This window comes from Dipodomys spectabilis, unplaced genomic scaffold (assembly GCF_019054845.1).
Source record: "Dipodomys spectabilis isolate Male_0828 unplaced genomic scaffold, ASM1905484v1 ptg000273l, whole genome shotgun sequence".
Classification (NCBI taxonomy): domain Eukaryota; kingdom Metazoa; phylum Chordata; class Mammalia; order Rodentia; family Heteromyidae; genus Dipodomys; species Dipodomys spectabilis.
In genome coordinates, this window is record NW_024870950.1 from 7,450,655 (window position 1) to 7,474,160 (window position 23,506).

General features: G+C 43.0%; 1 protein-coding gene across 1 annotated transcript; it reads left to right on the forward strand.

The window, feature by feature from the left end:
* The first annotated feature begins 6,707 nt into the window (after positions 1-6,707).
* Positions 6,708-14,393, forward strand: Psmd7 (proteasome 26S subunit, non-ATPase 7). Its single transcript, XM_042700845.1, has 7 exons — positions 6,708-6,886; positions 8,695-8,786; positions 9,897-9,989; positions 10,621-10,718; positions 10,995-11,075; positions 12,371-12,462; positions 13,419-14,393. The coding sequence occupies exons 1-7, from the start codon at positions 6,813-6,815 to the stop codon at positions 13,861-13,863; spliced, it is 975 nt and encodes a 324-aa protein (XP_042556779.1). The 5' UTR covers positions 6,708-6,812; the 3' UTR covers positions 13,864-14,393.
* Positions 14,394-23,506: the final 9,113 nt, after the last annotated feature.

Below are 23,506 nucleotides of genomic sequence, written 5' to 3' on the forward strand. Positions count from 1 at the left end.
GAGCCATATTCCACGGTGACCACCTCCCAGGGCCTGAAAACACAATAGCAAATGATTTTCGAACATATTTTGTACCATGCAAGGGCTCCTGCGGAGAGTTCTATTTCCTGGATATGAACTAGAAATTGCTGCAATATTTCCAGTTCTTTTTAATTTTCAGCTAAATGAAATGTAACAACAACAGGATGAATGACAACCCGTGTCAAGGTCCAAGGCTAACTACCACACAGGACCATTCCTGGTACAAAGCACAAAACAAGGAGAGCTCATTAAATAAACTCGGTCTCCCTGCAACCATCAGCCACTGGAAAGATCAACGTTGAGCACAGTTTCAGAGAAAGGAATGATACAAAAACAATTAACTAAAAATACATGAGATAAAAGATAGAAAAAGGAAGTCTTGGTAAGGGCAAAAGTGAATTTTAATTCCTAATCTGCTAATTTACATAAAATATAAATGTCAGGGAAGGCAGAATGTAGTAGTACTTCATGCCTCTATTCCCATATACTAGGAAGTGGAAATTAGGACAATAACAGAATAGGCAAAAAGTACCAGAATCAACTCCAAATGGATCAAAGACCTTGGAGTCAAAGCAGACACCCTGAAACACAAGGAAGGAATAGGAGAAACCCTAGGTCTCCTTGGCACAGGCCGAAATTTTCTTAATAGAGACCCAGAAACACATCAAATCAAAAAAAGGTTGGACAAATGGGATTGCATGAAACTGCAGAGCTTCTGCAGGGCAAAGGACATAGCAAGCAAGAGCAATAGAAAGCCCACGGATTGGGAGAAGATCTTCACTAGCCATACAATGGACAAGGGTCTCATATCTAAAATATACTTGGAACTCAAAAAATTAAATCCCCAACAACAAATCCTCAAAGAAACAACTGCCCCATAAATAAGTGGGCTAAAGCCTTAAAGAGAGACTTCGCTGAAGAGGAAATAAGAATGGCCAATAGACACATGAAGAAATGCTCAACCTCTCTAGCCATAAAAGAAATGCAAATCAAAACAACATTGAGATACCACCTCACCCCAGTTAGAATGGCTATGACTCTAATAACAACAGATGCTGGAGGGGATGTATCCAGAAGGGAACCCTACTGCATTGTTGGTGGGAGTGTAAACTTGTTCAACCACTTTGGAAAGTAGTATAGAGGTTCCTCAAAAGACTCCACATAGAGCTCCCCTATGACCCAACAATCCCACTTTTGGGCATTTACCTGAATGTGCACAAACAAGACCATACTAAAGCTACCAGCACAACTATGTTTACTGCAGCATTGTTTACCATAGCTAAGATACTGAACCAACCCAGATGCCCCTCAGTAGACGAATGGATCAAGAAAATGTGGTATATATATACAATGGAATTCTATGCCTCCATCAGAGAGAATGGCATTGCTCCATTTGTTAGGAAATGGAAAGACTTGGAAAAAATTATATTAAGTGAAGTAAGCCAGGCCCAAAGAAACATAGGTCCCATGGTTTCCCTTATTTGCAATAACTAGTATATGTCTGGGACAAGCAGAAAGGTCAGATAAGATGGTGTTAAGTGAAATGAACCCCAAGATAGGGACACAAGTGGTTTTTTCTTCCTTGCTATTGTTTTTAACATATTAATAAGGTACCATGTGATTTTTTTGTTGCTTTGTATGTTCCTCTCCCACAGTAAAACCCTGTTTTCACTGTATTTGATGTTGGTATAATTTGTGGAGGGGAAGGGAAAAAACAAATTGTTTAAATAGGTATACAGATGGACCCATTGCATAAATGAGATGTACAAGACGCTATGTCGAAAACAAACTTTACAATGGAGGCGGGAGTAGCTGAGGAGGTGGGAGGGAAGGGATGGTAGGGGAAAAACAAAGGAGGAGGCAACAATGCTTGATAAGAAATGTACTCATTTCCTTGCTCATGTAACTATAACCCCTCTGTACAGTATTTTCACAATAAAAAAAAGAATAGGCAAGAAGTTTAGCAAGACCTTATTTCAACAAAAACACTGGGTGTATTGGCACATAGGTGTCTTCCAAGGATGATATATGTGGGATAGTTAGAATGAGCATAGTCTAGAATAACCCAGTCCAAATACACACACACACACACACACACACACACACACACACACACACACACACACGACACGACCCCATCTAAAAAGTAAAACAAAAGTGGCTGGGTGTATGCCTCAAACAGTATAGCACTTGCCTAGAAAATGCAAGATATTGAGTTAGGTACAATAGTGTATACCTGTAATCCCAGCTATGTGGGAGGTAGAGTTGGGAAGACCACAATTGAAGGCACAAGTTAGTAAAACTCTATCTCAAAAACAAGCAAGGTGTGTTGTGGTATTTTCCTATAATCCTACATAGGGCAGGAAGCAGAGGTAGGAAGAGTACACGGTCAAAGCTATGGATATGGCTACTAGTAGAGCACCTGCCAGCAAATTTAAGGCCTTAATTTCAATGCCAAGTACTATAAAAAAAAAAAAAAAAAAAGACCAAAGGATGCTGAAAGGTAGAAAGAGGAAGTTCATTTGAGTTCCTGGAATCAGCAGGATTGTAACACAAGGTAATGAATTTGCCTATGTGTTTCAGCCTCTTACAGTAGGATCCAATAGTAGCAATCAAGAGTTTTCTGGCTAATATATTGGTATGCTGAAACTTTGTATACTTAAATACAAAGATGTTAAAATGAGAGGCCTGTCTATCTATGAGGTGTTGCACTAGTAACCACTATTAACCAGTTGCCCTACTAATAGGCAGGGCATATTTTCAATGACTCCGCTAAAACAATAGCAATATATAATAAATTTAGAAAAATTACAAAACAGAACAGCAAGAAAAAGTGAACAATAGTCAAGGGCATTGGCACACACCTATAATCCCAACTATATTGGAGGTCTCAAGTAGGAAATAGTCCAAGGCTGGTCACAAAACACCAAGACCCTATATAAAAAAGCAACTCTCCCTCCTAAAGGGGGCTTGGATGTGTGTCTCAAGTATAGGATGACTGCCAAGAAAGCACAAGGCCATGAGTTCAAACTTCTTCAATAAATACCTAAATAAGAGAATTAAAAACATTCAGAATTGACTTAAAGATCAACAGAGTTTGCACAGGAGCTCTTAGCAATACCAAGGTTAACTTTCCTACGCTCCTAGACAGAATCCATACCAGAACAGACACTATTAAGACTTGCTACACAGATGACAGAGCGGGAGAAGCTACAGAGAAAGCACAGGAAAGACACCAAAGCACTAGTTCTCAACATGGCCAGTACTCAAATGGTGGGTAAAGAAGCTGTAACAGGCGACGGCCCTTTAAAGCACCCACAGGAGCCAGGGCTGATGACTGTCATAGAGCTAACCCACCATGGCACTCTGGACTTCTATCAAAATCCATGAGGTGCTAAACTGAGAGTCATGCCAGTTCTTACTATGTAAGAATTCCCATTTTTGCCTCCAAAGACTGAGTCTGTGATTCTGCTTTAAAGCAGTCTGATTCTTCTCTTCTGAGGAGGTCCATCCTGGATCGCGTTGGCTCATACAGGTGGAATTCCAGTGGGCTTTTGGTTTGTCAGGTATCCTTAAGAATAGGAAACATAGTAATGAATACAGCTTAGGCTGAAGCTCTTCTATCTGCATTTTTTTTCTTCTAATATTAACATGATAAATAGAAGCTGCCAAGTTGAAGGCATGCTTGCAGAACTATTATCCTAGTTCTTGGCTTACCATCAATAAGAACTCTTTCAAGATGCTGCCATCTGTGAGGGTTAACTTCCTAAAGACAAAGACCATCAAAGGAGAGGAAAATGCATAAACCTTCAAATCTCATCAGGTCTTCTTAAAGTTAAGTCCAAAATTCAATAAGCAAAAGATTTCTTATCCCTCCCTTCTGCATTTCTCTGAAAGCATTCAGCCCCAATAATAGTTACAATAACAGAGATGTTTCAAGTTAGTTCTACTTTTTGAAAAGTAAAAGGTAACAGAAAATACCTTTTATATTGCCATGCTTAAGCCTTATTTGACACATAAGAAAAAATCAAAATCAATCTTTGACCATCCAATAGTCATTCTTTATTTTATTTTAGTTGGTCGTGGGGCTTGAACTCTGGGCCTGGGAGCTGTCCCTGAGTTCTTCAGCTCAAGGCAAGTGCTCTAGCACTACCACTTGCCTTGAGTTTTCAGGTGGTTAACTGCCCAAGCTAGCTTTGAATTGTAATCCTCAGATCTCAGCCTCCAGGGTAGCTAGGATTACAGGTGTGAGCCACTGGCACCCAGCTTAGTCATTCTTTAAATATCCAGTTGTTAACAACAAAAGTATAGGGGAAGACTCTTCCTCACTCTTTCTATAATAGAAACATGAAGTTTCTCCTATGTTGAAGAGCATTATGGATGAAACTAGAAAGTCTCCCTTGAATCAAACACTAAACACCAGTAAACATGATTTAACAAATTGTATAATGGGGCCTGAGAAATTTTCTTTTTTTTTTTTTTTTGGTCAGTCATGGAGCCTGAACTCTGGGCCTGGGCGCTGTCCTTCAGCTCTTCAGCTCAAGGCTAGCACTCTACCAACTTGAGCCACAGCACTACTGCCGGCTTTTTCTGCTTATGTGGTGCTGAGGAATCGAACCCAGGGCCTCATGCACACAAGGCAAGCACTCTACTACTGAGCCACCTTCCCAGACCTGAGAAATTTTCTTAATCTAAAAATTCTGTTGTCATAATAGTAGTTGTCACCTATAATCAAATAGCAATATTAAAAGGAATGAGGAAATCTCTAAGTAATATTCCCCAAAGTAGAAAGAATACTTGTAATGAATGTAGTTGGTTAGGAACCAGAAAGAATATCAGAAGCTTCCTAAACAAAAGGAGGCTAAGATTCAGAGTGAAAGTACCTTAGTCATTCTTCAGACATGGAGGTGAGATCTCTTGAGCTTAGACCCAACAACAAAAGCTTATTTCTCACTCAGCAATTAAAACAGTAGTACATAGTATCCATACACACATATTAGGTGAATACTGAGTGACATTCAAGATATATTGTTTATAGAATACACTGTTTATTGAAGAGTATCTTCCAATATTTTTGAGTTGTATAGACTCATGCTTGCCTCTGTGTAACAGTTTGCAGATTAAGAAGACACCGGCTACCATGAATCTGTCTACTGGGATTTCTTTCCAGCACCCAGCAACTCCGCCACATAGGTACCTGCTGCACTTAGATTAGGTGTGCATCTAGTCAACATTTTATTTGTCATCCTGCTAACACTTTGTTGTTTGCATCTTTCTCAGCAAGAAATCCATGGAGCGTCACTTTTTTTTTTATGTTGGTCATGGGGCCTGGGTGCTGTCCCTCAGCTCTTCGGCTCAAGGCTAGCACTCTACCACTTGAGCCATAACACCACTTCCGGCTTTTTCTGTTTATGTGGTGCTGAGGAATCGAACCCAGGGCCTCATGCATACAAGGCAAGCACTCTACCACTGAGCCACCTTCCCAGCCCTCCACAGAGTTTCTTAACAAGGATTTTTACCTGTAGTGAACCCATTGTAGATATAACCCTGAAAATACGGACCTCTTGTTTGGGAGAGCCAGAGCACAAGCAGGGTATCTAGTTTACCATAATTGATTTAAGCCCTCATAGTTTAGCCAGGACTTTCATTACTCAAACCACATTAAGAAAACTTAACAGTAAAAGAGAAGACATGTTTTTAAATAAATATCCATATATAATCAGAAAACATGAGTATCTTATAAACAGTGGGAAACCTCATGCATTTAGAAACATGTTGGGACAGTTTTTACACACACACACAGCCTTTTAGGCTTAAAGCAAATTGGGAATTATAATGAAGTAACTGGGCCTTTATGAAGAACTTAAAAAGAGTGCCAAATTTGGGCTGTAGATCTAGCTTAGTGACATTAGGTTCTCCAACCCTCATTGTAAGTTTTTATTTGAAAATGAACGTCTGTGGCCTGACACCAACTGCTTTCTGCTAGTCCTGTTAAGATAAAAAGTTAAGTAAAATAAAGACAGTGGAAACCTATAAGATTAGGGAGAAATTCCCAACAATAAAAATAATGAGATTAAACTGAGAACCAGTGTCTCATGCCTGTAATCATAGCTACTCAGGAGGCTGAGATCTGAGGATATAGGTTCAAAGCCAGCCCGGGCAGTAACCACCACAAAAGCTGGAAGTGGCGCTGTGGCTCAACTGATAGAGCACCAGCCTTGAGGACAAAACTCAGTGCCCAGGCCCTGAGTTCAAGCCCCAGGACCAGCAAAAATATAATAATAATAATAATAATGAAAGATGAGATAAATTGTCTGCATTTGCATCAAAAGTGTGCTTTGGTATGAGTTCCTCCAAGAAAGTCTCTAAGTTTTGTGGAAATCTAAGGAACTATATTTATGTTTTTCAGCATGGTGGTTTTGAGGTTTGTTTGTTTTCTGAGGGGGAAGAACTGTGAGCTAAGAAGGAACTGGGGTGAAAATCCATGGCAGGCCCAATACCAGGTCCAGCTTCATCGTCAGCTCTGAAGTCCAGAGAAGCAACCTCCAGGCGCGAAATCCAAGGCGGCCCCGCCTCTCCCCAGCCCTCTCCCTTCCACAACATGGCGGCCCCGGCGACACTGTGGGCGCGCCACGCGAAGCACTCTGGGAGCGGAAAAAAGGCTGCGCAGCGACCACCGGACCGGAAGAGGAGGAGCTAGGCCTGGAGGATCCGCCGGTTGTCGCGGTCGCTCCCGCCGTCGGTGTCTGCGGGTCGCCAAGAGCCAGGCCTGGCGGGCGGGGTTGGTCGCGATGCCGGAGTTGGCGGTGCAGAAGGTGGTGGTCCACCCCCTGGTGCTGCTCAGTGTGGTGGATCATTTCAACCGGTGAGCGGGCGGCGAGGGACGGCCTGGCGTCCGGGCGCTGGGGCTGCTGAGTCACCGGCGCGCTGGGGACGGGCACAGGCGCGGCGGCCCTCGGCTGCGGGAGCCGGCGGCCGGGCCCAGCCTGCGCTCCGGAGCTCGGGGCTGCCGGCTGGTGTACGGAACCCCGGGCGATGCCGGGGGATGGCGGCGAGCAAATTCCAATTGACTCTGACCTCGCGCACACACACGCGCGCGCGCACACACACGTCCCAGGCTCCTGCCACCCGCCACACGCCCGCCCCTTTTCCCCAGCAAAGACCCGGCACTTCCGCCTGGCGCTCAGGTGGCCCGCAGGGAGAAAGCTGTCACCGAGATTCGGGGCCTCCTGGAATGGGGAGGAAGAAGGGCGGTTTCCATTCATGAAATGTCTTTCGTGGGAATCGGGTCTGATGCTATCACGAAAACGTATAGACGAGGTGTGTCAGTTCTGGGCGTTACTGAATCCGGTGGGAGAACATCCCACAGAGCGCCCGGTGGGTGAGCTTTTGTTGTTTCTTGTGTTTGTTATTGACGGGGTTTTTTTTTTTTTTTTTTTTTCCTCCCCTCTTGGAAGCTGTTCATCCAGCTAGACCTGTTGCACTTGTTCAGAAGTTTCACAAGATAATTTTACTTGAATGAACATGTAAAGATCTCGTATATTTAAAAAAAAAAAAAAAGTAAAAATACCTGCTGTAAAGTCGTGGCTGCCTATCCCCTCCCAACCCCCCAATTCTCCTGAACCTTACTTAGTGCAACCAGAAACAAACAAGAGTGAGGTTTATGGTCTCCAGTTCCGCCGTTCAGCAGGATATGTGGGCTTTTCCACTGTACAGTAATTAGTAGAACCCATGGGATTCTAGGGGTTCTGATGGGGCATAGCCCAAGCAGATGCTGCCAGCTGCGGTGTCACATAACAAGTGTAGGCTTTTAATAGGTGGAGATATGGGGAAACTCAGTGTTAGAAGTGTTTGCAGTTAATTTCAAAGAAAAATAGTAACCATGAAGAATACAAAATCCTTGATTTTGTTCCAAACCCCAGATTTAGTGAACAGTTGGTAGACTTGCTAAGATATGTGCCTTTAAAAAAAATGTTTCAGTTAAAACCAGTGTGAAACTGGAGGCTAGTTAAGGAATTGTGGTTGCATTTTATGCTGGCTTTTGTTTGTTCTTAGCAGAGAACTGCATTTCTGTGTCTTATATTTGCTTAAGGTGATTTCCTGAAGATGCGTGACAAGAAGGGTGATTCACTATTGCTCTCTAGAAAGAAATCACTGAGGAGGTTTGAATTGGAGCTCATCATCCTGATTCTTATTCATCCAGCCTCCCTGTCAACTCCCTTCTGCCTTGTGCCTGATAAAGCGCATGTACTGGCACTTGTCGATATGGAGCAGATGTTCCACAAAAGAATTGGCAACATGGAAGCCATACCATAAAAACTGAGACCACTCTAGCAGCTTTGGCCCCAAAAAGATCTGGGGATAGGAAAAAAGTGTAGAGATGGGAAAGCTGCAAAGAAAAAAATTTAAGTCACTTTTTTCTAAGCATGTATTACTTTGCAGCCAATGGTAAATAAAAATTGCTAGTGTGCAGTAGTACAAAGTACGTGAGTCACTCCTCATGTGTACTAGGGTTAGGGTAGGTAGGTTAGGTAGCCAGTCCTACCCTAACCCTGTTACATTTATTTAGGCTGATTTGTTCCAGGGTAAATTGTTCAACTGTTGATAATCTGCCACCAAGTATCTAACGGTTAGATCCACTATGCAGACTGATCCGCCTGTTTCCTCACTTAGAATCGGCAAGGTTGGAAACCAGAAGCGGGTTGTTGGTGTGCTTTTGGGATCTTGGCAAAAGAAAATCCTTGATGTATCCAACAGTTTTGCAGGTAAAAAGCAACCTTTACATTTATCTAAGCACTATTATCTTCTTTTTCTTTCTTTTCCTTCTTTTTTTTTTTTTGAAAATTGTAACAAGGATTTCTTTTTAGAATAACTGGGTTAAATTAGGGAGAAATGGATAAGAGAGAAATGTCCTGTACCCCATAAAGTCTCCTTTGAGTTTACTTTTGGTTATCACTACACCAGATGGTAAACGTTATAGTTAGGCTGTATGGTCTCCATTGTTCATTCTCTTCTCTTCTGTTGGAATGCTGGTGCACTGCAGACAGACAAAAAACAAGTAGGGCCATGTTTTAGCACCTTCCTTAAACTTTCAACCGTGGCTATTGGAAATCTTTAGTCTTACAATTTGAATCATGAATTGTTGCAAGAACTTTACTTTTAGGACCATGTATTGTTTTCGTGATCAAAGTTGCAACAAGAAAAAAGAAATAAAGAATTGCTGGCATGACCTGATTAGAGATCATGAATCCCACTGTCAGAAAGAATTGGCCAGCAGAGTGATCATCTAATGGAAGATATTAGAAAGTGATGGGGTGCTTAGAAGATGAAAAGCATGTGGCCAGTTTATAGAAAAGCTGGAAATCTGGAACTTTTACATAAATTCTCATTTTTTAAATGAGGGCAACTAAAAAATATACTATGTTGTACAACAGAGGGGCCTATCAGCTGCACTAGACATAGATGAAAATGAACTAAGCAACTCAAAAGCAGTGGTGGGAGGGGGGGATGAGAGAGAAAGAGGGAACTGCTTACATTAAGCAAAAGGAAAGAAATATAAACACTACGTGATGTAGAAGAAATAGTTGTATTGTCAAAGCTCATAGAATTCACAAGCTTGATAGACCATGATAATAACAACTTGCCTTGTGAAGGTTAAAAGTGTATTTGTGACTTTAAGTATCACTATTCTACAATACTGTAATATATGTATGTAATATATGTAATGTCAATAAAAATTTTAAATATATATGTGCTATGTTGGACAAATAAAACACAAAAAAATGAGTTAGATTTGGCCTAGGGAATCTACCCTTCTGACGGCTGTGCTTTATTTAGCATCATAAACTAAATTTTAATGTTTTTTTTTTTCTTAGTCCCTTTTGATGAAGATGACAAAGATGATTCTGTCTGGTTTTTAGACCATGATTATTTGGAAAACATGTATGGAATGTTTAAGAAGGTCAATGGTAAGTCTTGACTTTCTGTAGTGTGATGGCAGGATATTGAATTATATGTCTGTGTTTCTTTTTTGTTTAAGGTCAAGGGACCTTTCACTTGCTAGACTTAAGTGTAAAGGAATGAGTTAAAAATAAATGAGAAACTAGAATGCTGGCTTACAAGCCAGGTAGACCACCTAGTTTGAGGGTGGAGCTAGTCCTCTGACTGCAGCAGAAGAACAAAACACTAGCTAATAAAATCTACCTGTCCCTCATACTTGAGCAAGAGAGTTGTCTGTCTGTTATATCACTTGGATTTTATTTCATTTACAGCAACTACATTGCTTTGGATATAGTTAGTCCCACAACACTTATAACTGCCATGTATATGTTGTGAACTTTCAGTTACTCTTACATGGCCTTGGGATTGTTCTCTAGTTTTTTGACATATGACCAGTCAACTAAACTAATTTGGGGTATTCATGTCTCCAGATCACACACTGCTTGTTTTCCAAGAATTGTTTTAGAGTTTTCGGTTTCACAGTAGGATAAAATAAGTCAAGGGATTTTCAAAAATGCTGATGTCCTTATCCTTCTTGAGCTGCTTCTGTCAATCTTCATGAACTGATTTGAGCCTACTAAAGTTTTTTCTTCTTCCCAGCCAGAGAAAGAATAGTTGGGTGGTACCACACAGGCCCTAAACTACACAAGAATGACATTGCCATCAATGAACTCATGAAAAGATACTGCCCTAACTCAGTAAGTACTCTCTTTGCCCACTAACTCAAATAAGAGTATCCTAGAAACAATTTGGATAGGAAATCCTTCCATGGCTTTGTAATAAATTTGAGCTCTCCTGATTTCTTCTGTTTAACCACACTATACACCACAACAAATGACAGGCTCATTTGAAATATAAACTCATTTTATGGCTTGTCTAACTGAATGAATGAAATAATTTCAGCAGTCAGGAAAAAGGCTGACATGATCCGTTAATTCCAGTGTGATATTTGCTAAGCTGTGTTTCTCTGCCAGGTATTGGTCATTATTGATGTGAAACCAAAGGACCTGGGGCTGCCCACTGAAGCGTATATATCAGTGGAAGAGGTTCATGATGTAAGTTATCTTTCTGTGCATGCAGGTTTAGTGGGGAGTTTCTCATTTTCAAGTCGACAAATCCTTTGTCTGTAACAAAGAGGACATTGATTTCTGCTGCCAGTTTTGATCTTGAATTTTTTAATTGTCAAACTTTAGAAATAACAGACGATAAGAGAAATCTAAGATGCCCAGTTAGAGAGTTTGGGGCATTATTCCTCATCTAATAGGATCTCCATTCTTGTTGAGCCTATTCTTTGTCAGTATTCTCTTCTTCTTTGAGGTTTTAAATTCTTTCCTACAGTTAGTCAGAGCTGCCAAGACCCAGATGGCAAAATCCAAAGAGTTGAGGGATGGATTGCAGTCTGCTTTTGGATTTAGATATATGGTATTTATCCTTAATGTGTTGTAAAATTTGGAAAAGGCTATTAAAGAGTACCTTCCTGCCAGTGTTCTTACACTAAGCCCTAGCCTTCTGTTTTTTCTTGAGGGTTGGAAGGGGGAGGATTGTAGCCAAATGTATTGCCTAGTTGCAATCAGGCTTTTATCTCTGAGAGGTTGTTGGCTTTTTTTTTTTAGTTAATTTTTAGTGCTGCCTCTTTAGAAAAGGAATTTGGAGCTACTCTCATCTAAGAAGCAAGCATTTCAGTAGAGGATGAAAAGAGCACATGGCTAGGCAGAGCTTTCCATGAATTCCTAAAGACTGCAAGGCTCAAACCATCCTTGTGTCCAAAGCAGGAGGGTGGGGGGTGCCTGGTAGATGATTGACACCATCCTGAGAAAGATAAGAGCTAATTTGTATAGCACATCGTTGAATGACATACCCAAGACCCCTCAGCTCCCTTATCACATGCCCTTAACACCGATGGTATTCTCTCATTCTGAACAAATCACAGCCCCCCCATCCCAGCAGTCTGGCCACTGAACCCCTCACAGACTTTTGTACCACCTTTACAGATGTGCAGCTTCTGGCTCTAGGCCTAAGAACAGTGCTCTCCACTCCCATCAAAACATCATTAAGCTGTCCAGAGATCCAGATCATTCCCCAACAGATCACTAAAGCATACCACCAGCTACTCAGATTGTAGGCTTTCCACAGAAACAATTTAGAGGTCAGTGCTAACAGTCATGTCTAGACAGACTGTATCAGTGAGTATCCTTTGAAGACTGAACTTTCCAAGCTAAACTGACCCACCACTGCCATGCAGATCTCAAATGAGACACTCATAAAATGAGATGACTGAAAGCAAAAGATTGAGGGTACGAAAAGAACAGTTTGTTTATTGAAAGTGAGAACTATAAGTGTCTTCTCCCAGGATGGAACGCCAACATCAAAAACATTTGAGCACGTGACCAGTGAGATTGGAGCAGAGGAAGCAGAGGAAGTTGGAGTGGAACACTTGCTAAGGTGAGACCCTTGTACAACATCTGAATTTTTTTATTGAAAAGCCAGAATCAGCTGCTGGTTCTGGCCATGAAGTAATGATTCTCCCATTTTGATCTTGTTTAAGACAAGATCTTACTAATGCAACCCATGCTGACCTTGAACTCTCTTCTCCTGCTTAGCCTCCTAAGCACTGGGTACTAGGGTTATAGTTATGTGCTGCCTGCTTAGCCCTTTAGTTTTCCTGTCTCTAAGTTGGAGTGGTCTTATTAGTTCATCTCTAAATATCTTGAGTCAGAATGTGTGACATTGCAGATAGTACATCTTATCCAGAAACCAAACATTGACTGTTGGGAACAGGTGTGTGAGATTCCGGTCTTCGCTCTCCACTGGCTGTCCTTCCAGTGACCAGAGCCTACTTACAGAAGGGATCTTCTTCTTGGGATGGTGTTCAAACACCTTCATGTAATCCTCATTTGAAAAATTCATAGGTAGTGGTTGTGTGTGGTTTTTTTGTTTGTTTGTTTGGGGGATGGTTTTCTTTTTTGCACTGTCTTTTTTGCATATACTGAGCAAGACATACCACTGAGCTCCAGTTCAGTTCTGAAAAGGTCAGTTTTTATCAAGCAGTTTCTTCCCAAAACATGCCATCATCCTTCATGGAACAGTGAAGGAAGTAAAGGTATGTTTGAACATTCCACACTTCCTTTAAGAAAAATGGTTTCCTTTAACTCTGGTATTATAACCATCTTTTGCAAACTGCACTGTGATGAGAAAGTTAAAATACAGACACACATACCCCAAATGACAACAGAACTAAGGTAATCTATGTCTGACTCTAGACAAAGTGAAGTAACATTTTTTTTTCTTTTGAAAATTTACCCCTCCTCTGCCAAACTGGGTGTTTGCTTAGAATGTGAGGCCCTTCGTGGGGATGCAGTAGCCTGATGCTCTTTCCTGCCTTTCTGTGGCTTATCCAGAGACATCAAGGACACCACAGTGGGCACTCTCTCACAGCGGATCACAAACCAGGTCCATGGTTTGAAGGGACTGAACTCCAAGCTTCTGGATATCAGGAGCTACCTGGAGAAAGTAGCCACAGGCAAGCTGCCCATCAACCACCAGATCATATACCAGCTGCAGGACGTCTTCAACCTGCTGCCGGACGTCAGCCTGCAGGAGTTTGTCAAGGCCTTCTACTTGAAGACCAATGACCAGATGGTGGTGGTGTACTTGGCCTCGCTGATCCGCTCTGTGGTTGCTCTGCATAACCTCATCAACAACAAGATCGCCAACCGTGACGCGGAGAAGAAGGAAGGGCAGGAGAAGGAGGAGAGCAAAAAGGAGAGGAAAGATGACAAAGACAAGGAAAAAGACAAGGAGAAGGGTGATGGAAAGAAAGACGAGAAAAAGGAGAAAAAGTAAAACTTGTAGCTTTTTTAATGTGTGAATTAAAATCTTATAAACTAAGTCAGTGTGCCACTAGAGGGTTCTTTTTCACTTTCAGTGCTTGTTAAAGCTGTCTTGGTGAGAGCTCTCTACCACAGTCACTTCATGTGGCATTCCTTGGAAGTGAATGGACACGAACTGATCGGGAACCCAAACCACAGCTTCAGCTCAGGCGTCTTGATTGTATGAGGAAAGCAAAGAGAACTCAGCGTATCACTTTGTACTCTTCATTCTTTGTCCATAAAACCAGGAGTTGAATTTGTTCCCATTTTAAGAGATTCATGGGGTCTGTTTCTGGTGGTTGACAGAATTGCTAAAAGGAATGCCTTGATCCCATATGCTCCCTGCCTCCTGACCCCTTGAGATCTGGCCCTTCTGAACCTTCAGCTTGAGAACAGCACGCCATGTTTTGGACCCACAATGTAGCTCTTGCATTCTCAGGGCTTGGGATCTAGCTCCTTACATTGTTTACCTTCAAAGACACAATTAAATGGCTTGGTTTTTAAGTCTGTGTTCTAGTAGTTTTTGACTTTTGAGAATGGTGATGTGTTCTTTGTAATAGCAAGAAGACAAATCTTCCATTGGAACTGCCTTACATTCTTTCATTTGATTTTCTTCATTTTGTTACTTTTTTTGTTTTGGCAGATCTGGATACAAACTCAGGGCCTTGTGTTTTCAGAGTAGATCCTCTACCACTTGAGCCACAATACCAGCCTTCACTACTTTAGGTTTTTTTTCCCAACAAGGTCTTATATTGTAGTCAGGCCAATCTGGACCACAATCCTCCTATTTATACTTTGCACATAGCTAGGATGACAGGCAGGTGCCATTGTACCTGGGTTTTTATATGTTAAGAGGAAGGTTTGGCCTTTTGCCTGGGCCAGCCTTGACTTTGATCCTCCCAATCTCCTGAGTAGGATGATAGGTATGAACCACCACCATTTGTCCTGCCTTGAATTCTAATTTTGACTTGATATCTTTTAGGAAAGAGAAGCACTCCTGGCACCCATCCCCTAAAACCAGGGGCCTAGTTTGTGTCTCAGATTCCTCATTATGAAGTGGTAGGTTAAAGTAGGACATCTCTGAAGTCCCCAAAACAGAAAAATACTCATTTGCACTGCCTAGAATGTTACTGGGTATACCTATACTAGGTATACCCAGGGCTCCTACTGGGACAAGAAAATAAGTTACTTCATCATTTGATAGAGTAGTCACCTGTATGTTCCTTTTCTTTCTTGAGCAGCTGAAGCTTTAGGTGGTCTCAAGTGCATGGTATGGATGATGGGAAATTTAAGAATATATAAAATAGCACAAAAGGTAAGTCAGTTAAATCTCCAAAACCGTCTCATAAAATTATAGTGCCTGGAAATGATCAGAAACATCTTATTTACATTGTCCATGCTTGCCAAAGGGCTAAAATGGAAAAGTAAACTTATTCTTAAACACCCATGTCAAGTCCTTGAGGCTCATTAAGATTCTGAGATGAAAGGGAAAACCAGAGAAGAAAGTTTCATCTTTCTCAGTTGCATCTAACTGGATAGAAGAAACATGAAATAGTTCAAAACATTAAGACATCCAAGTCACGGGGGTGTTGGAAGACTTTGAGATTCAGGTGCCATGTTTAGAACCTGCTAACATGAGAGAAAGAAGTAGACAGCGGACTTGGTTCCAGGAATGAGAAAGACACAAGTATAGGGGAGAATAGGAGGCCCTGGTCCCTGGGCATTAGACAGGGAAAACATGGAGAGTCACCTAAGGAGTGAGTCCTTCATATAGGGACAAGTGCACTCCTGAATTGAGGCCACACAAAATTCAGGTCTGCCTTTAATAGTGTGAATTAGACATTGAAAGTTTTTCCAGGGCTGGAAAGGTGGCTCTGCAGTAGAGTCCTTGCCTTGCATGCGTGAGGCCCTGGGTTCCATTCCTCAGCACCACGTAAGCAGAAAAGGCCAGAAGTGGCGCCATGGCTCAATGGCAGAGCACTGGCCTTGAACTGAAGAGCTGAGGGACAACGCCCAGGCGCAGAGCTCAAGCTCCATGATTGACAAAAAAAAAAGTTTTTCCAAAGGCTAGTGAAATAGCACTATGCTACAAGCTTTTAAGCTTGTTAATAGTTCAATGGATTTGCATACTTATAGAGTAAGAAACAGGAATGCCCAGGCCTTATTCTGATTAATGTTTGACTCACAGAGGAGCCAAAAGTAACTTGTTTTCTTAATGAAATCTTCATTTCAAGAGAAAAATAGTTTAAGAGGCTAGCAGGGCAACCCCATGGTAGAGTGCTTGTCTAATAAATGAGACCTGGGCTTGATACCCAGCACTGCAAAAAGAAAAGAAAACTGTAGCCCTTAGTGTCAGGCTCATTTTCCAACGTGAAGCTGCTATCAGCATGTAGGCTGATGATGAAGTCTTGCTTATATAAATAACCGTGTGGCTGCAAAACCCAGAGCCTACACCTAAAACATTTATATATCTGACAATATATATCTAGGTTTATATATCTGACAATCTCCAGAGAATTTTCCTAAATAACATTTTTGAAAACACTGGAAAAGGTGTCCTGGAAGAAGTCTGATCCCAAGACTGCATCTCATCACAGCTCCACCTTAGTGTGCCTCCATCCCCATCCCTTCCCACTGACATTAGAATCCATCCTGCTCCAGTCAGACCTTACACATGGTAGCATTCACTCCCTCCTGGTTTTCTGCCTCAGAAACAGCATAAGTATCCCTGAGATGGGTTATACTTATTAAAAAGATGGAAACTCAGGATTGGAGTAAGAACTTGGAGCCAGCCCAATTAATTAAATGCTGCCTCATTTGGCTCAAACCATCAAAACCTAAAGTGACAAAAGGGACATCTTCATTGGTTGGCCTTCCATATTCTCCACAGTGCTACATGCATACATACACTACATAGAAGTGTACTCCAACTTTTGGGCCCTTCAGTATGAAAATTCAAACACATGCAATTATTTCGTTTCTAGCAAATATCTTGACACTGGCCCTCATAAAAGAGGACAATACTATTCACTAGGAAGCTAAGTGCTAGTCGTCTACCACTTTCCTACAAAATGATTTTTTTTTTTAAACCTGATTTAGGGATGTTGATTAAACTACATCATAGCTAAGAAAGCTGTATCTACTCAAACTGGATGGACTATACAAGCTAGGAAGTCAGAGGAATATTTGACATAGGTAACCCATAAGAAAACATTTACCCTTTCCCTAAGCAAATCATGCATAATGCAGCACTCCTTTGCATATGGCCTGACCCAGTCAACTAGTTTGGCATTATCCACTGTTGCCAAGGAACCAACACAAAGATCTTTTCCAGAACTAATAGCTATTTTTTTTTTGCTGGACTAGACAAACAATTGACTCTGAGAATATAAAAAATTGAGGGAATATAAAAAACCGAGGGAAAAGAAGTAAAGACGAAACAAACCATAATGTCAATGTTTCCAGGGCCCAAATAAAATTCCTTTATCATTCTCTAGGGGAGATCTGTTCTTCAACACTAGATGGTGCTGCTAACTGCTCTTAACCCCTTGTCAGGAGAAATGTTTTGTTCCAGTTAGCATAGACATGGGATCCCCCTAAAAACTGCTTCCTCACACTTCTACTTTGAGCTGCAACCATCTAGGTAAGATTTTGAAGGAATTTGGATGGTGTATGAATGCAAAGAGGTTGGGTCAAGCTGCCATAACTACTGTTCAGAGAATGAATGTATGGTAGGTTTTATCTGACCTTTAGATGGCTCCTGCTCTGATATCCTCACTGCTTCTGTCACTTCTCCTTTCTGTGTGTGTGTGTGTGTGTGTGTGTGTGTGTGTGTGTGACAGTGTGTCCTGGGGCTTGCTCAGAGCTTGGGCACTGTCCATGAGCTTTTTTTGCTCAAGACTGGTGTTCTACCACTTGAGCCATAGCTCTACTTCCACCTTTTTCGTGGTTAATTAGAGACAAGAGTCTCACAGACTTTCCTGCCCAAGCTGGCTTTGAACTGTGATCCTCAGACCTCAGCTTCTTGAGTAGCTAGAATTACAGGGATAAGCCATGGATCCTGATTTCTTTATACACCATCGACAGTGAGTGTACTGGTGAACATGTATCAAAAGTTCTCCAAACAGCTAGGTATGTGGATTTGCAGCCATTGCCAATGTCTCTGGTGTAAATACACTACTTGATTCCAAGCGAACACCAGGAGTTGGGACCTGCACAGTTGCAACATTATAAAGTAGTTCCCCCATACAAAAATAGCCTCAAGAGCACGAAATAACAAAATGGTAAAATAATGAGGATATGATGTCATTAACTTTTTCAATTGTTAAGTTTATGCTTTATTTTTTCAATGCCATGAATGCCAGGCAAGTGTTCTGGAGCTGAGTTAGACCCCATCCCTGGTTATGTTTAAACACCAGTTAAATTCCTGGCAGTTTAACAACTAGATCTTGTGAACCTGAACTGGCTCTCAGCCAGTAGCAAAGAACCCCTCCTCCCTCCATCTTCACCAGTCCTGCTTCAATGACCGCTATCCTTATTAGTTAAAAGACCCCAAAACCAAGGTCCAGCCCCTGACAGTTGATTCTACTTTGCACCTGCTTGCTTCTGCTCTTTTCAAGAAAAGTTAACACGGCTCGGGTCTTTAAAACCAACAGCAGCAGAGCATTGAAGGTGATAAATGCCTATCCTGTGCCTGAGGATTCTTCCAGAATAGGGGCATGGAGAGAGGGGGGAGTTGTTGGATTTAGTTCCATTTTTTAAAGCCCTTAATTGAACATTTTAGATCAACCATTCAAAGAGTGAAACCAACCACATCAGAATTAACTATGATCATTACTAAAGATGCATGTTCCTGGGCTCTAATTCAGATCTCTATATTAGAATCCCTGTGGGGAGTTAACAGTGAAAGGGTTTGTTTTTGGTGGTGGTGGTGGTGGTGGTCTTGTTTTTTTTTTGTTGTCATGGGGCTTGAACTCTGGGCTTGGGCGCTGTCCCTCAGCTCTTCAGCTCAACACGAGTGTTCTACCGCATAAGCCACAGTACCACTTCCGGTTTTCTAGTGGTTAATTGGAGATAGTCTCACGGACTTTCCTGCCTGGGCTGACTTTGAACCGTGATCCTCAGATCTCAGCCTCCTGAGTAGCTAGGATTACAGATGTGAGCCACCATGCCAGGCTAGGGGTTTTGGTTTTTTATGGCATTAGGTTTTGAACTCAGGACCTCAAGGGCCTCATGCTTGCTAGGCAAGTGCTCTCATACTGAGCTATGTCTGTCTCCAGCCTTTTTATGTACCGGTTATGGTCTCACTTCCTACACAGGCCTGGAACATAGTCCTCCTATTTTTTGCTTCCCACCATAGCTGAGATGTCAGGCCCATGCCATTGTACTCAGCTTCTTTGACTGAAATGCAGTATTGTGAACAATTTTACCCAAAATTGTTCACAGAACCACTGTCTTCTCAATCTCAGCCTCTTACATGGGCAGGATGGCAGGGGTGTATCATCATGTCCAGTTATCAGTGGAGAACTCTGTTTTTTTTTTTTTTCCTGAGCTGGCTAGCACAACAATCCTCCCATTCAAAACAATCAGGTAGGACCCTTGGTTTGTACCTAGTGAATAATACCATCATCTTCACATTTCTTAACCCCAAAAATGTAGAATTCACCCTTGATTTTACTCTCTCCCTCAGGCTCTATTTCTAATCCACTGGGAAAATCCTGTCAGTCAACCTCCAGAAGCAATGCACACCTGCTCATCTGCCCATTTTCCACTCCGAGTCAAAGCCAGCGCCTGACCCCGCAGCCATCCATCCCCTCTCCTAGACTACCCAGCTGCCCACCAAGTTCTGAATGTGCCACACACCACACTGTCTTCAGGGGAATCTGGTTCAGCCATACCTCAAGTCACACCCCTTCAAGGTTCGGGCTCTCTCATTCTTCTCAGAGTCAAACCCAAGCTCTTCACAAGGGCCCAGAGCTAGACTCCCTCCCCTCCCCACCTGCCAATCTCATCACCCCTACCACTACTCCCTCCTGGAAGGTCTCGTTCCCTCTCAGACCTCTTCCTCTCCCTCTTTACTCGCCTGGCACCTTCTTATCTTTCTAGTGTGTAGGCTGAAACATCTGTTTAGAGATGCTTTCCCCACACCCTAATCTATGGTTTCACCCACACCCTACTTTGCCACATCCTTCACTGTTGTATTGTCTCTACTTAGAGGCTTCCTGTATTCTATGGCCAAGACGATCCATAGTGTGGCACTCTTTTGGAGAGGGACCAGGTATTAGTCAATGCTTAAATGCACAGGCCACTTCTCACCTACCTCTTATTTTAACTAGTATGAGCCAATTACAGGCAGTTGGCAAACCACCATGACTATAAGAGCCTAATGCTGGGAATGAACTGCTGCCCAGAAGAAACAAGGCTTCTACACTGATGGCCGGCCAGCCCAGGTGCTCACAAAGAGGCCACTGAGGCAGGAGCTGAGCCTCAAACACTCCCTTCGGTGGGAGGCTGGGGATGCAAAGGCTAATTTACCACTACAAGAGCATTGTCTTCCCTGCCACGCATGCTGTAATTACACAGGAAATGGCCTCCAAATTGTCCTTGAGAGACTGTCTTGCCAACTGGGTTTGGCTGGAGGCCCAGACAAGCACTAATGACATTGGAGGCCGGGAGTCGCAGTCACAGGCTGGGCCAGGTCCTGGCCAGGCAGAAATGTCAGGAGGGGGAAGGGACAGGGGAGACATTCACTATCCAGGACTCTCCTTCCTCAAGCGCGGAGTGAGGAAGGTTCTCTTTCATTTGTTAGAAGCCATAACCATGTGTTGGGCATGGTGGTGTCATGCTTATGATCCCAGCACTCAGGAGACTGAGACAGGAGGAATTCCAGACCAGCCTGGGCTACCTCGTAAGATTCTGTCTCAAGGGAAAACTGTGATCTGATTTGAGAATAATGCATTTGTTATCTATGGCTGAGTAACAAATTATGAGACAACCTAGCAGCTAAAAATCAATACACATTTGTTATCTCCCAGCTTCTATGGGAAGGGAACCCAGGCCCAGCTTACCTGGCTTCCTCGGCTCAGGGCTGCTTTTCAGGCTGCAGGTGTGGCTACTGAGCTGTTAGACATCTGAAAGTTCCAGAAGGGAAGGATCCAGTTCCAAACTCACAAGGCTTTTGGCAGGATTCAGGTCCTCCTGGGCCACAGCGGGCGGAGCTCATCTCTTGCCTGTGGGTCTCTCCAGCAAAGCAGCTTGATTCCTCATGCCAAGAAGACAATAGGAAAGCAGCTGGCAAAATGTAGATGACAATCTTTGGCAATTAAACCACAGAAATGGCATTGCCTCGTGGGTGCCATATTTTCTTGGTTAGAAACAAGAATTAAACTAGCACACACTCAAGGGGAGAGGGTTACACCACAAAGCTGAGAGCCCCATGAGGGGATCATTGGGGGCCAACTAAGAAATCCACCTATTTCAAGTAGGAACAGGAATTCACAAGGGTAATAAGCAATAGGCTATGTGTGGGTGGTTTGTGTTTTTTAGTTTTTAATTATGCAAAGGGGACTCATTATGCTATTTCCATATATGTACATAATGTACTTGGACCAAATTCACCCTACTTCTGTTTTTAATCCCTCCACACCCTAGGAGGGTTTTCTTAGTAAATTTTGGTGCCTAATGAATGCCTTAGGATGAGGATAACCTTAGTGGGAAACACAAAAGTAAAATATCACCATGTCCTAGAGACAATAAAACCAAGGAAACCCATCTTACCACCCATCCCCTTATCTCCTCCTCCACTCCCACCCCAGCATCCACACACTACCACCCCCTTACCAACCACACCTCTTATCCAGTCCTGCTGCGCCCCCAGCCCACCTCCACCTTACCACCATCACAGCCATTCTCTGTTGTAATAAAATACCCGAGACTGGTAATTTAGAAAGGTTTATTTGGCACGTGGTTCTGGAGGCTGAGAAGTTCCAGAGCATGGTGCTGACTTCTGTGTCTGGTGAGGGTGTTCTCAGCTCATAATGTGGCAGAGGGCATTGCATGGCAAAACAGCAAGTGTGATGACTGGAATCTCTTTCTCCCTCTCCCCCACCCCCACTATTAATGCCACCATGAGTGCCCTGCCCTTTTCACCTCATCTAACCCCAATACTAATCTATTTTTACTTTTGCCAATCCTAGGGCTTGAATTCAGGGCCTGGGCACTGTCCCTGAGCCTCTTTGTGCTCGAGGCTAGTGCTCTACTACTTGAGCCACAGCACCACTTCTGGCTTTTTCTGAATAGTTTATTGTAGATAAGAGTCTCATGAGCCAGGCATCAGTGGCTCATGCCTATAATCCTAGCTACTCAGGAAGCTGATATCTGAAGATGGTGGTTCAGAGTCAGACCAGGCAGGAATGTCCATGAGACTCATCTCCAATTAACCACCAGAAAACCGGAAGTGGTGCTTTGGCTCAAGTGGTAGAGCGCCCACCTTGAGCTGAAGAGCTCAGGGACAGTGCCCAGGCCCAGAGTTCAAGCCCCATGACTGACCAAAAAAAAAACTCTCATGGACTTTTGTGCCTGGGCTGGCTTCTAATCTCAGCCTCCTGAGTTGCTAGGATTACAGGCATGAGCCATGGCCCCTGACCCCTCCTAATACTATAAAAACTCAATGTTCAACACATTAATTTAGAGGCACATTCAAATCATAGCATTCTATCTCTACAGTGACTGGAGGCTCTCAAGCAGAGACCCCATACATTTAGGGCCTCAATGTAAGGGTCATTAAGGACCTGAATCTTCCTCTTAAACAGAGCCAGACGTATGAAGTTGTTCCTCTGTCCGCCTGTCCTCTTGTTGCTTCCTAAGGGTTTCAGCAGCCTCCTCCTACACTCCGGAGCCCATTCTTCCAGTGGCAGCCTGGGGTCCCGGCCTGGCATGACCTAGGAATAGCTGGCCCAGGACTATTGGCAGCGTGGTTTGGCTTGGTGTTTTGGCTTCCCTAGGCTCAGAGCCAGCGTCCAGAAGCCCAGCGGCGACAATGTGCCTTTGCTTGCTGGTTGGCCTGCTGTCACCATGGGGGAAGCAGCAAGCTGGCCGCATCTTCGTCGGGGTTGGAGCTGACGCGGACCCTGTCACTAGCTGTCTGTATAGGGCCACACCGCAGAGGCCCAGGAGTAGCAGCTCACAGTGTTTCTCTTGCTCAACAGTTTGTTTGCACTTTGGGTTTTCTTTCTGGCCCACACAATAATCCCTTTTGATTTTCAACAAGCCCTTCTTTTTCTATTTTTTTATTTTTATTTATTTTTTTGGGGGGGGGTCTGGTTGTGGGGCCTGAACTCTGGGCCTAGGCACTGTCCCTCAGCTCTTCAGCTCAAGGCCAGCACTCTACCACTTGAGCCACAGCGCCACTTCCGGCTTTTTTTCCTTTTTTTTGCTTATGTGGTGCTGAGGAATCGAACCCAGGGCCTCAGGCATGCAAGGCAAGTGCTCTACCACTGAGCCACCTTCCCAGCCCCTTTTTTTTTTCTTTTTCTATTTTATGTCTTTATAATAATTGGAACAGAGAAGTTGACCAGGTAAGAATTTAGTAGTGAAGTTTGAAAGAACCCCAGGCTCTG